Genomic DNA, 11743 nt, shown 5'->3' with positions numbered 1-11743 from the left:
CCTTGCATCAAAATCAATGAAAACCGAACAATAATGCTGTAGTTTTGTTGCCAATGACCATTGCAGTGCACTGAAGCTATTCTTTGTTGTTTGCAGCCAAGGATGGAGAAGATGGAAACGGATTGAAACTTCAGAAAGACACCAAAAATTAAATGCGAATCAGCTCTTTGTGTCAGAAATAAATTGTGTACATTGTCAGTGGGTTGTGAGAAATGTACGCGTAAGCCATCTTTGACCTAAAAACAGCAAATTTGGCATGGCGGTGGCCGTTTAAGTATTTGAGTTACTTGTTCAGTTAGACTGCCGTTTTACATTTCTTCAATACCCTTATTCATTATATACTCAACCGAATGCCGCTTTTCTGATTTGTCGATGACGAATACATATAAGAAATGGGTATTAATATAATAATACAGTGCACCTCGTGAAGTTGCTATTGAAACACAGTGATGAAGTAATTTTGTGGAGCATACAATAAATAAATAAACGTAAGGACTTGCTTGGCATTTAGTGATTTATGGTCTTGGGATGTTTTGAAAATTCTCAAATTGCACTCGCCTGTAACTCGTGCAATTTTGAGAACTTTTCAAAACATCACTCGTGCTCAAAAATCACAAAATGCACTCGGGTTCATCAACTGGTTTATCATAACGATTTCCTATGCTTATACTACTCGAAAAACAAAACAAAAAAAGAAAACAATGAGAAAGACAAAGACCCTGCAGCCTAGCTGAAAGTTCTTATAAAATAGGTTATTCTAAAAAAGAGTGTAATTTAATTTTAACACACTCTAAATATTTATATCTATTATTTTAACACTCCTTCGATTGCTTAAAGCCCGCCGCACACTTGAGGAAAGAGCTGAGCAAACTGCCTCGCGAGGCGGTTTGCTCAGCCGTTTCCTCACGTGTGCGGGGAAATTGTGGTGAGAAATTCGCCTCGCGAGGCCGTGAGGATGAAATCAAACATGTTTGATATTTTTGGCCTCGCGAGACAAATTCCTCAATGTGTGCGGCCATCGTGGGGATCGAGCTGAGCTTGGGTTATTCAAGCATCCAAAAAAAATAAATGGCATAATCACGTGAATCCAGCGGTTCAGGATGGTGTCGCAGGAAGAAATTCCGACGTCACTGAAGTCACGTGAGAATGCCATGTATTTTTATTGGATGGTTCATTGACCAAGCTCAACTCGATTCTCACGATGGCCGCACACAATGAGGAATTTGCCTCGCGAGGCGAAAAATATCAAATATGTTTGATTTTTTCCTCACGGCCTCACGAGGCCAATTTCTCACCAAAAGTTCCCCGCACACGGTGAGAAAACGGCTGAGCAATCCGCCTCGCGAGGCAGTTTGCTCAGCTCTTTCCTCACCGTGTGCGGCGGGCTTAAGTTAGCGGTGAAACCGAGACGTAAATATGGAGCCATTGATGACGGCTCGTATATGGAAAGTAGCATCGAGGATCCACCCGCCAGAGGTAGTTATAAAGGGAGGGAAGATGTCAACCAACCTCCATGAATAAAATTTGTGTTAACGGAGTAGATCTTTGAGTGAAATTGATCCACATGTGAACGTCCTTCATTTTAAGTCGTTGTCAAGGCAAAGAAATGTACCAAAGTACAACACGCACGTGCCACCAGGCGAGCAGAGCTCCCCTTCAGTCATGAAAAACTGAGGCACTGCATCATTTTCCTTGTTTTCTAAGAAGATATGCCAGGTTGAGAGAATTTAAAAAGGGTACGCGCCGAAATTTAATTATCACGAGACGACGAAATACTAGAGAAAGATCGAGCTTTTAAGTACCTTCACGTGAGCAAGCCCCAAATGCTCTTGGATTTCTGATCAGGGTCGGCGACGGGTAGTGGTACACCAGTATACCCGAAAAAAATTCGCCAAAATACCCAAAATTAATGGAAGCATTGTATACTGTTTACCTGAAATTCAAAGAAAGTGATATACCGAATACCCGTATTTAAGCTGCAATATACCGTATATCCGATTTAAAAAACCCCTGTATACCGTTTACCCAAAAACCCTTCACGACCCTGTTCTATGTTGAGTGTATTTCGTTTGAAAAGAGGCATTGTTAGGAAAGCTCCTCAGTGTAAAAGAAATTTAATTCAAAACACGCTTTCGATATTTCGATGTTTACGTCAATTGGTTTCGTTCCATAACATGTAGGTTTCAGCTTAGTTTCATGTTCGTTGCATACCAGTAAACAAAGGGAATCATCGGCTGGCAATGTTTCGGAAGTTAATTAAATCTTCTTGCGACCGGGACCCAGCCTTAATGTACAAAACAAGTCCCGAGTAAAACAAAACGAAATTTAGCCAAATTAAAACAGCTAGTTATGGGGATCGATGGGTAAAATTGAGGAAGATTAAAATGGATTGCAATTCTGTTCAGCCTAACAGTTTTTCAAACGGCTTGTCTCTGTTGTTTCTCTCGACAGGACAATTTTGCGGGTTACAAATTTAAAGCTTTGATTTGTGTTCACCGCTTTAGAAGTTATTTCTGGGTTAACCGTTAACCGTGTTAAGTTGCATAGCGAGTACGATGAGAGGTCAGTGAAGGCGAGTAATTGGAAAAACTGCACTAAATGGGTCCTAAATGAACTGCACTGCTGTGTTGTACCCTCTTCAACTGTTTACTCCCCCCAACTGCGACATTTTGCCGTATCATCTTCGTTTCGTACTCGTTTCATTTTTGTTTTCAGTCCACCAAAGCCGAAAAATAATCTGTAACAGGGCTGTGTACGTGAGAAAGTTTCGCGGGTGGAGGCGGAATCATGACGGCAGCTTAAAAAAAAAGGAAAATGAATAAGGAAGATTTAGCCTAAGAACATTCGGAATGAAGAATTTTACGGTTTCCTTTAAAGAGTAACGAATACGGAAAATGATTATCGAACAAAATTTCAATAATGAATAATGTATACTTGGAAAAAAATGGAAGGAATAATGAAAAACTGAGATCCAATTATTCCGCTTCCACTCCCGAAAAAGTTTAATCTTCCTCTCGATTTAAAAATTGGATTATTGGGACTTTCTTTATCGAGGCAAATATCAGGGTGTGGTAACTGTTACTAAATACTCTGCCGAGAGCCATACTTTAATTTAAGTGAAACCGGTAGTAAAATCGACCATAAACAGACAAAACAATAAACATTACAGGTTTGTTTGAATCGTCTGTGTTATTCTATTAATATACCATTCTTTAATAAAAGGTCTACCGTTAACGGAAGGGCTGAAATCGGTAGTAATAAAGTTGTCTCATTTCACGTACGAATGGATACAGATACTTTCATACTTCCCAAAATTACTTTACCGCGACAATAATAACAGTATGTACGTGATAAGGTTGTTGAAACGGCAGCACAAAACTAAATTTGCCATGAATTTTAGGTTTTAACCCTATATTTTTAGTACCGTTTTAGTCTATCCTTTTATATTTTTGCAACACAGAATTCTAGAGTGCAGGGGCCAGTTATTTCTGTCATTGAATAACAGAATCTCCTGTTGTTATATGCCTTGTTTCTCACTTGCTTCGAATTAATTAGCATTTGCTTGCTTGCCCTTTTCGAATAAAATGCTGTTGTTATTCGAAAAGAAGCTATAAAATTGTGAAAAATGTGTAAAAATGAACAGTTTTTTTCTCTATTTCACTGCTAAGGAGAAAAGGAAGTCCTTGAAAAGTTGCCGTAAATTTCATCTCACTTCCGAATTCTCTGAGGCCGTTAGGGATTTTTTATCATTCGGGGCTTGGGTAAAAATACCTTGTAGTTGACGCTTTCTTCACAGTCAAAAAGTTCTGATCTCTTTTGACTTTTTCTTTTTAATTTTCAGCAGGAAAGAAACAAATTATAACATTGTTTAGTTTCTTTTAAAACGTCAACTACTGGAATGTAAGAAAACCAAGAATGGGCTTGCCTGTACACTTTGGTTGTTAAGTTGAGATTGACGTAAATCGGTTTCCGGCCCGTCATACAATTGTTCCTCCAAGAAACACAAACTTTCTAGGAAGGGGTAAGGCGTAGTTGTTTAATTCACTCTGAAAAGCAATTTTTTACTTTCCGCTCAAGTTTAAGCAAGGCAGTATTTTTAGCTTCTAGTTAAGTTTGAATCTACCGTAAAATATTTGATAATAATAAAGGTCAACTTTGCAACAAATTACATTATTTATGAAGCATCACCTACCCTCCTGTACTTAAGAATATTTTGGCACATCCTGGATCTGAAACACGTGACCTTAGCTATATATTTTGCTTGTCAGCGATATACAGCGACAGAATTTCCACGAGGTTGTGAAGGATCGGTTGGTACTGAGGTTTGGCCGATTTCTTAAGCCTTTGTACGTGCTTAAAACGCCTTTAAAACAAGAATGACTCACGATCAAACCATAGACAACGAGACAGATGAATTCTCTGGTGAAGAAATGGGGTAAGTTTATTTTCCGTTCGGCATCTTGAGATTTTCTTCGACAGCACTCTTAGGTGATGTAATCCGCGTAGGTGTGTGCTTTCCCGGGAATGGATGTGGTTACGTTGCGTGAAATTTTTTATTCGGCCCTCGAATCAAGAAAATTTTCATTGCGAAATCTTTTTCCATGTTGCGATGTTCGAAGCAAAAAGCTAGAAGGTGATATTCAATTTCAAAGCAAAGGTTAAATGGTAATTCTGTGTATCGAGTTGTTCCCTCGTGATAAACTTACGACCGGCGCTTGCTTAATTGTACGTGTACAACCAAACGTTTCTGCGAAAATGGGCCAATTTGGGCGTTGCTTTTTGTAAAATTTGCCCTTCCCTTACTTATTCTATTTCTTTCTTCCCACCAGTTATCGCTTATTTCTTTTTTTTTTTGTCGTAAAGCAGCATCTCAACTCCAGCCAATGTTTTTATTTTGGAATGCGGAATCATTCAAGATGCAAGCGAACGTATATCGGAGCTCCCATCGTTTTTATTTCTCTTCATTGCAATGATTTGTTCGTCAGGAAACGGCTACTTTATTGTTAATCCATTTCCATTTAAAAGCAAAACAATAAATGGTAGGTCAAAATATTTCCAAAACGATCACTAGAACAGACATTATCAAGAAACCGTGACGTGTAAATTTTTGCGCTGTCAATATATTTCATTCATGGTCATCTGACCTCTCTGTTATGAGAGTCACGAGATTGTTAATCAGATCGCAATATTTTACTTCAATTATAATATTCGTTTTCCTGTCAGAAAACTAATTCGAAATTGTGTTTGTTCAAAATTTGTTTCGCGTTTTAAAATGTTTCATTTTTTTCCACAAAATAAATATCCCTTGTAGCAGCTTTGCGGTGACTGATTACTGAAAATCAGTAATCAATGATGCAGAGAGCATTGATAGTGAAGCCATGCAAAGCTTGGTGATCTAAATTTTTGATGACTCATTCCACATATCTTTTAATGTTGTAGTGGCATGGTACAAAGACTCAAAGTTCGTTGGGCTTTGCAAGAAGTTCTACATCAATGCCAATCTGAAGGGAATCTAGTCTGTGGAGTTCACAATGCTGCCAATGAACTGGCCTTGTAAGAATTTCATTCCTGTTTTTGTGCATTTTTACTGTTTATTGGACATAACATCAGTACATCTATTAAAATTTGTTCATTTGTTATAAAAGTTCTGACCATTCAACAACATTGGATAAGTGTTGAAGAGTCAGACTAAAGCTCTAAAAATCATTCAGAGCTACTGTACTGAATAGACCAATTTCGATATATTAAAATTCAGTCCAAAACAAAAGGCATCATCACGAGGCTCTGAGGAATAAATATAAGGATTTGTATGAGTTTATTCTCCAGAGCCTCGAGATGACACCTTTTGTTTCGGACTGAATTTTAATATATCGAAATTGGTCTATTACAGTCTTGAGAAGCCTTCCAATCTAATCAAGCGTCTTGTAAATCAAATTAAATTTTGCCAATAAAAGATCAAAGTTATTGAATACATTTTATTGTAACAATTTTGATATGAGGAGTTGTCCTGGAAGTATAGGGTTTTGTCAAATGAGTCAAAACGCTGAGGAAGTTTAAACAACCACTTCAGATATCTTCATTTCTTCATGTGATACAAAATCTGTGACATAATGGTTGTGACTACAGTAATTGAAATACAGTAGGAAGTTCCTTGCAACACAAGGTGGCATTTCAATGTCTCTCATCCAGGAAAATGAAACTTTTACAATAGGTGAAGTTTTTGTCAGCTAGCTTAAGTTATGAAAGGATTTGCAGCAAAGGAAAACACCAGGGGAAAATATTCAAAGATTAGCCTTCATAATCTTAGAGTTTTTGAACACACATACTGTCTTGACCTTTTTTCCTGTAATCCTTGTGTAAGCTTGTCCTTATTTTAGTTTAACATAAAAACCTCTTGTTTTCATAAGGATTAATGTTTCATTTTTGACATTACACTTAGCCTCTTAATAAAACGTGAAAGCACATGCTTGTGAAGATCCTGAGTTCCAAATCCAACAACCTTGTGACCTGCCTTCTCTTTGTTGTGTGAACATACTTAAAACTGTAAAATTTATTATCGTGAACTCATGTAACTCCAATGTTTCTATTTTTAACAGAGACGAAGGAACAATAGGCCTGTGCTTATTGGTCGACAACCCACTGGCTGATCCAGGTGTCCAGGTTCACTGCCGACTCATTGAGGCGTACTGTTGGGAATGTGCTATCCCTGTAATCAAGGTAAGGAAGATCAACTTAATTTGTTGTATTCAGCATACTTATTTTATGTCATGTATTTAACAATTATTCCTCGAGCCCGAATGGGCTATTGACTCAGAGGCCATGAGGGCGAGAGGAATAATTGTTTTAGTAAAATCCAACTAGTTGGTCAAAAAATATAGTTAAAGCTAGACTTTAATTGTTGTTTTGGTTTTCAAAGCCGGCGCTTTTCGCTACTAGTGGGCTATAACAAATAGCCTACTAGTAGCTCAACCAATCAGAACGCAGCATTGATAATAGACCACTAGTTGGATTTTACTAAACTGTAATAGCTTCACTGGCCTTCAATCTGCTACCACTAATATTGTCTTGCGTCAAATTAATTTTTTAGACGCTTCAGTGTTTTTAAAAAACAAATTTTCACAACGAAACCCTTTTGATCCCTATAATGGTTTATGTTCCCCTGTTCCCTAGTTCAAATGAGCCATGTTCCCCAAAACCCCTGGGGGACCCTTTATTTTGAAATTCTATCCTGCCCCAACTTTTGATTAAGTACTGTGTCATGTACCAGCTGATGGTCACCAGCTACATTAATTTTTGTTGATGTTGTCATAAAAAACAGGATGTTCATCTTTGTTCTTGTAAGAGTGTCCTTCAGGGTTTTATCAGGATTAAGAGGTTTAAATCATGTTCTGAAATTGAACTTGGCCTTAAAGCTAAAATGTACCAACCAAAAACTGTGGGAACAACTCCAAACTGTTAGTTATCTTGTCAAATAGCGATCATGCTTAAGATCCCAAGAATCGGCAAACTGAGTTAAGCTAACTGGTTCGCTGTAAAGCTCTCTTCCAGCTAGCCTGCGAGAACATCCGGTTTTTTTCGGGGGTGAAACTAGAGCCGAAAAAACCGGATGCTTGCAGGCTATCTTCCAGCAAATTATAGCACAAAAAACAGATTTATCTTAGGCACTAGCTTGTGATTAACAACAACTTTTGCGGCAACTTCCAATATGAATAACTTGGCTGTCGAAAAAAAAAAACCAAGATGTTAGTAGTAACAACAAGACACTGCTGCTCTGGTTTTTCCATAAACAATTTTTAGTCACTTGCTTGTGGCATTTGATGAAACAACCAGTCAATGTGTGCAACAGAGTTTCTGCTACTAATTTATGGCTCATTTTAAAACCTTGACCAGTGCTTTTACATGTAATTACGCGTGCTCTGGGTAGTGGAGGATTGGACTATGAAATTACTGTACTTATACAATGTATAGATGCATTCAAATGAAGCAGCCAGATGATGGAGTTATTGTTAGTTACCGTAATTCATTTGATGAGCAAAAAGCAAAATTTAATAATTACTCTAACAGTATTGCAACATTTTGGATTTATTTTCAGGTAAACAACAGCTGTAAGCTGTATGAGATGACAGAACATCAAGGGACGTTGAGAGAACCTTTGCACTGTGTTCTTGTCAAGGTAAAAATGAACTTTTCTTATGTCTAGAATGATAAAATAGTCTACAGAAATGTGTATTATCAAGGTTTGTGATTTAGTATGTAACGATGGCATTCATTTTGCATTTGATGCAGGAGGAATGCTTCCAAATTAATTTTGTGTGGATTTGATGATGTGATGTGATGTGATGTCCTTATACAATAAAAATACAATACATACTTAATTGACCGCTCCCACACAACGAAACACAGAACAGAACAACAACAACTATTAAGAATCCCAACTGGCTGGAGGCATACCAGTTGGCTATTTACAAGTGTGGCTGGGAAGTTGAACCAGGGACTCCCAGGATCAAATTCAACGAGTGGTCAGAGCTGGTCTTGAACCCGGGATCTCCGGATCTCAAGGCAAGCGCCCTAACCACTGGGCCACACTGCCTCCTCGTCCTTAGTACGATAATGTGAGAAGGTCAACTTTCAAAAATAGTTGCCCTGCAGATTCTTTTGTGGTTTGGAGGGGCACTCATAAAGGTGTTTTGCATGTAGCCTGTGTTCCATACCCTTCTGCTTTGTTCCCCAACCAACTGTTAAACGGAGTTCAATAATCCAAGATTACTGCTACAGTAGGTTGTAATGGAGCTGACAAAATTCTTGAGACCCAAAAATCCTTAAAGGGTATTGAGTGGTAGTAGAAACCCATAAGGGTTGAAACGTGTAATGTGCGTTCACAGCTTCCGAATATTCAGTGCTAAGTACCACAAAAATTTTGGAAACCCCTTGCTCCAGTTAATTTTGCGCGAGAACGTCGGTGGTATTGCATCACGGTGTTCTTGCGAACTGATTGGTTGAATGTTTCTCTCTTGTTGTTCCAAATATTTTACTTAGCAAATTGAATATTCTGAAGCTTGTTTCCCAGCACAAAAGGGGCCGTTACACATTTCAACCCTTATGGGTTTCTGGTGGTAGCATATTGGTCATGCATGTATAGCTGTATGTCACAAGGATTTTTCATTCCAGAAATTTGAGCGTTTGCATAACACAACAAGTTTTATGACATCAGGACCAGAAATTATCATTGTCATTCATGTTCACTAAATAGTTTCTTTTGTGTTTTCTTCCAGAATCTGATTGAACAGACCAATTCTGTGTCCACAGTGCTTAGATTTGCAAAAAAAGCTCCTGCTCCAATGCTTAAAATCACATAAATGGTTATGACAGAGTATTTGAGTTACATGTAGTCAGAAGACTAGTGTGAAAGATGAATGGCACATCAGCTATAACAGTGTTGCCGATGGTACATGTAAGGTGAACTCATGAATGGTACTAGCGGCAGAGATGAATCATCAGCTCCAGATTCAAAGATGAGATAATCAATTCAATTCAACATCAAAATAATAGAGATTAAATACACAAACTTATTCATTTATAATTGTTGTAAAATAATTAATTTGATAGGTTAACATAAAAAAAAACATCATGTTTAAGATCTCCAGTTCACAATGTATGATGTGGTGTTAGTTGCAGGTGTTGTAGCTAACATACATAACAAAAGGAAAAAATCCTCACCCCTAAAGTTAACTATTTGTAAAGACAATAAATGTTATTGCTCTTTTGTATTCAAATGGCAAGACAATGAATTTACTGAGCCCAGGAGTGGCTCAGGAAAGAAATGCAAAAAAAAGAATAAAAAGAAAGAAAGAAGCAAAGAAATTAACCAGGAAACGGCAGACACGTCATTATGTCTGGGTTTTTGTAACAAATTATGTTAAGTTACAAGACAGTGTATATAAATCTTGAGTTTACTTGAAATCAGGTATTTTTTAGAGTGACTAAGAGGATTCTCTAGAATAATGGTAGCTTTGTAATTGAAGCATTTTATATTGTATCCTCTTAGTAGGAAAAAGATAATTATTGTTGTTATTATGAGGTGATAATTTAAGTGGTCACCACCTCAGTCTTGTTATAGAAAAAAACATTATGTATCATGACAAAAAGAAAGTAGAAAAATATCTCTCGCCAATGTTTGAGACTTGAAATTTACATTTTAATAATTATTTTTTGAGGCTGATATTGCATTACAGTGAAAATATTGCGTTTCATCTGGTGAAGGTTCCATTTTAGAAGTTGAAAAAAATGTTAATAATTATCTAATTCAGACTATTTTATTTCTTAAATATTGCACCTCCTTTTAAAAGAGCCTTTTGTGTTTTAAATATTATACTACATTCAAGTGGCTTTCTTTTCACCATTATTTTCCTTTCTACCTAAAAGTAAATGTAATTACAATTTTTATTAGTTAAATATTATTAATATATCAAACCAAGGGCCGAAAGTGTACACAATGTGCTATACTGCGCTATCTCATGTCAAACTTGAGGCCAAAAAACAACTGCATCTCTTTACGTTGATTTTGTTTTCTCTTTAAAAATATAACAAACCAATGGAATGCAATGTTCACGGGCCTTCTTTATATGAGAGTTTCCTGAAACTATTGGCTGGTTCCATCTCTAAAAGTAAATACTTAAAGGTCTGCATGATTTTAATCACTAACTTTCGTATCATCATTTTTCACTTTGGGATCCGTTCAACCTACTATCTTTCCTTGGTATGACATATGACATATTTTTTCCTAATGAAATCAGACACTGTTTAAAATATCCAAAAAAATTACTTCAATTTGACAAAATGTGATTGTAAATGCAGACCTTCATTCTTATGGGAGATAGAACTTTTTTGAGCAACATATAGACCTTATTCATAAATGGCGGTCACATTTACAATTCTTTTGTCCACGTGCAAATTAGCCTACCAAGCCTCATTTTAGAGCAAGAATTCTTTTCAGTTCACTGTATGGTATCGAGGCTTGGTAGGCTAATTTGCACTTTGACGAAAGAATTATAAATTGGCCGCCATTTATGAATAAGGTCTATTAATAATTTATTTCAGCATCGCAAGATCGTATGTGAAATCTGCTGGTCAGTAGTCGCTTCCATTTACTAATTCCTTTAAACAATATAGTAAAACCCCACGAGAAAGAACCTTCCATTTAGATTTAGCCTAAACAGGTTCTTACATAAATTGTAATTTTAAAAAAATGTAGGCTACCAAGGTTCTCAAATGGGTTCTTTTTTCCACAAGGAAAAAAATCACATTTTAGGTAGCAGAATTTAGTGGTATTTGGCCTTCGTCCCCTATGCAGCAGCCAGTTTTTCTTTATCCCTTAGAATAAGGACTTGTTTCAAATTTTAGGGTCAACATGTTCTTGTTTTGAGGGGGTCCAACTAACAAATTTTAGTCCAATAGGTTCTTAGAAAATAGGTTTTTCCTTGTGGGGTCTTACTGTAGTTTATTCTTTGGAATAGTTTTGGTTGAAAATGTTAATTCTAGAATTTTATTTAAGCCACCTTAATACAAGGTGTTATTTTAAAGACTTTCTGAATTGTAATAACAGAACACTGAAAACTGATTGTTTGATGTTTTGTGAAGATGAATAAAGAGTTGAAACACCAAAAATATTTGTTGTGTTCCTTAAGGCTTGTCATTACATACTGATTCAACTTGATGTTTCTCTGTCCACCAAATAACATACTAC

At 36.7% G+C, this 11743-nt stretch overlaps 1 protein-coding gene across 1 annotated transcript; it reads left to right on the top strand.

Annotated features, from left to right (window-relative positions):
• The first annotated feature begins 4276 nt into the window (after positions 1–4276).
• LOC138022821 (growth arrest and DNA damage-inducible protein GADD45 alpha-like) lies at positions 4277–9853 on the top strand. The gene is made up of 5 exons (XM_068869786.1): positions 4277–4435; positions 5440–5553; positions 6597–6717; positions 8093–8173; positions 9273–9853. The coding sequence occupies exons 1-5, from the start codon at positions 4377–4379 to the stop codon at positions 9354–9356; spliced, it is 459 nt and encodes a 152-aa protein (XP_068725887.1). The 5' UTR covers positions 4277–4376; the 3' UTR covers positions 9357–9853.
• The last annotated feature ends 1890 nt before the right edge of the window (positions 9854–11743 follow it).

This window comes from Montipora capricornis, chromosome 11 (assembly GCF_036669925.1).
Source record: "Montipora capricornis isolate CH-2021 chromosome 11, ASM3666992v2, whole genome shotgun sequence".
Taxonomy (NCBI): domain Eukaryota; kingdom Metazoa; phylum Cnidaria; class Anthozoa; order Scleractinia; family Acroporidae; genus Montipora; species Montipora capricornis.
The sequence above is the reverse complement of the archived record's forward strand: the minus strand, read 5'-3'. Positions and strand labels throughout refer to the sequence as shown.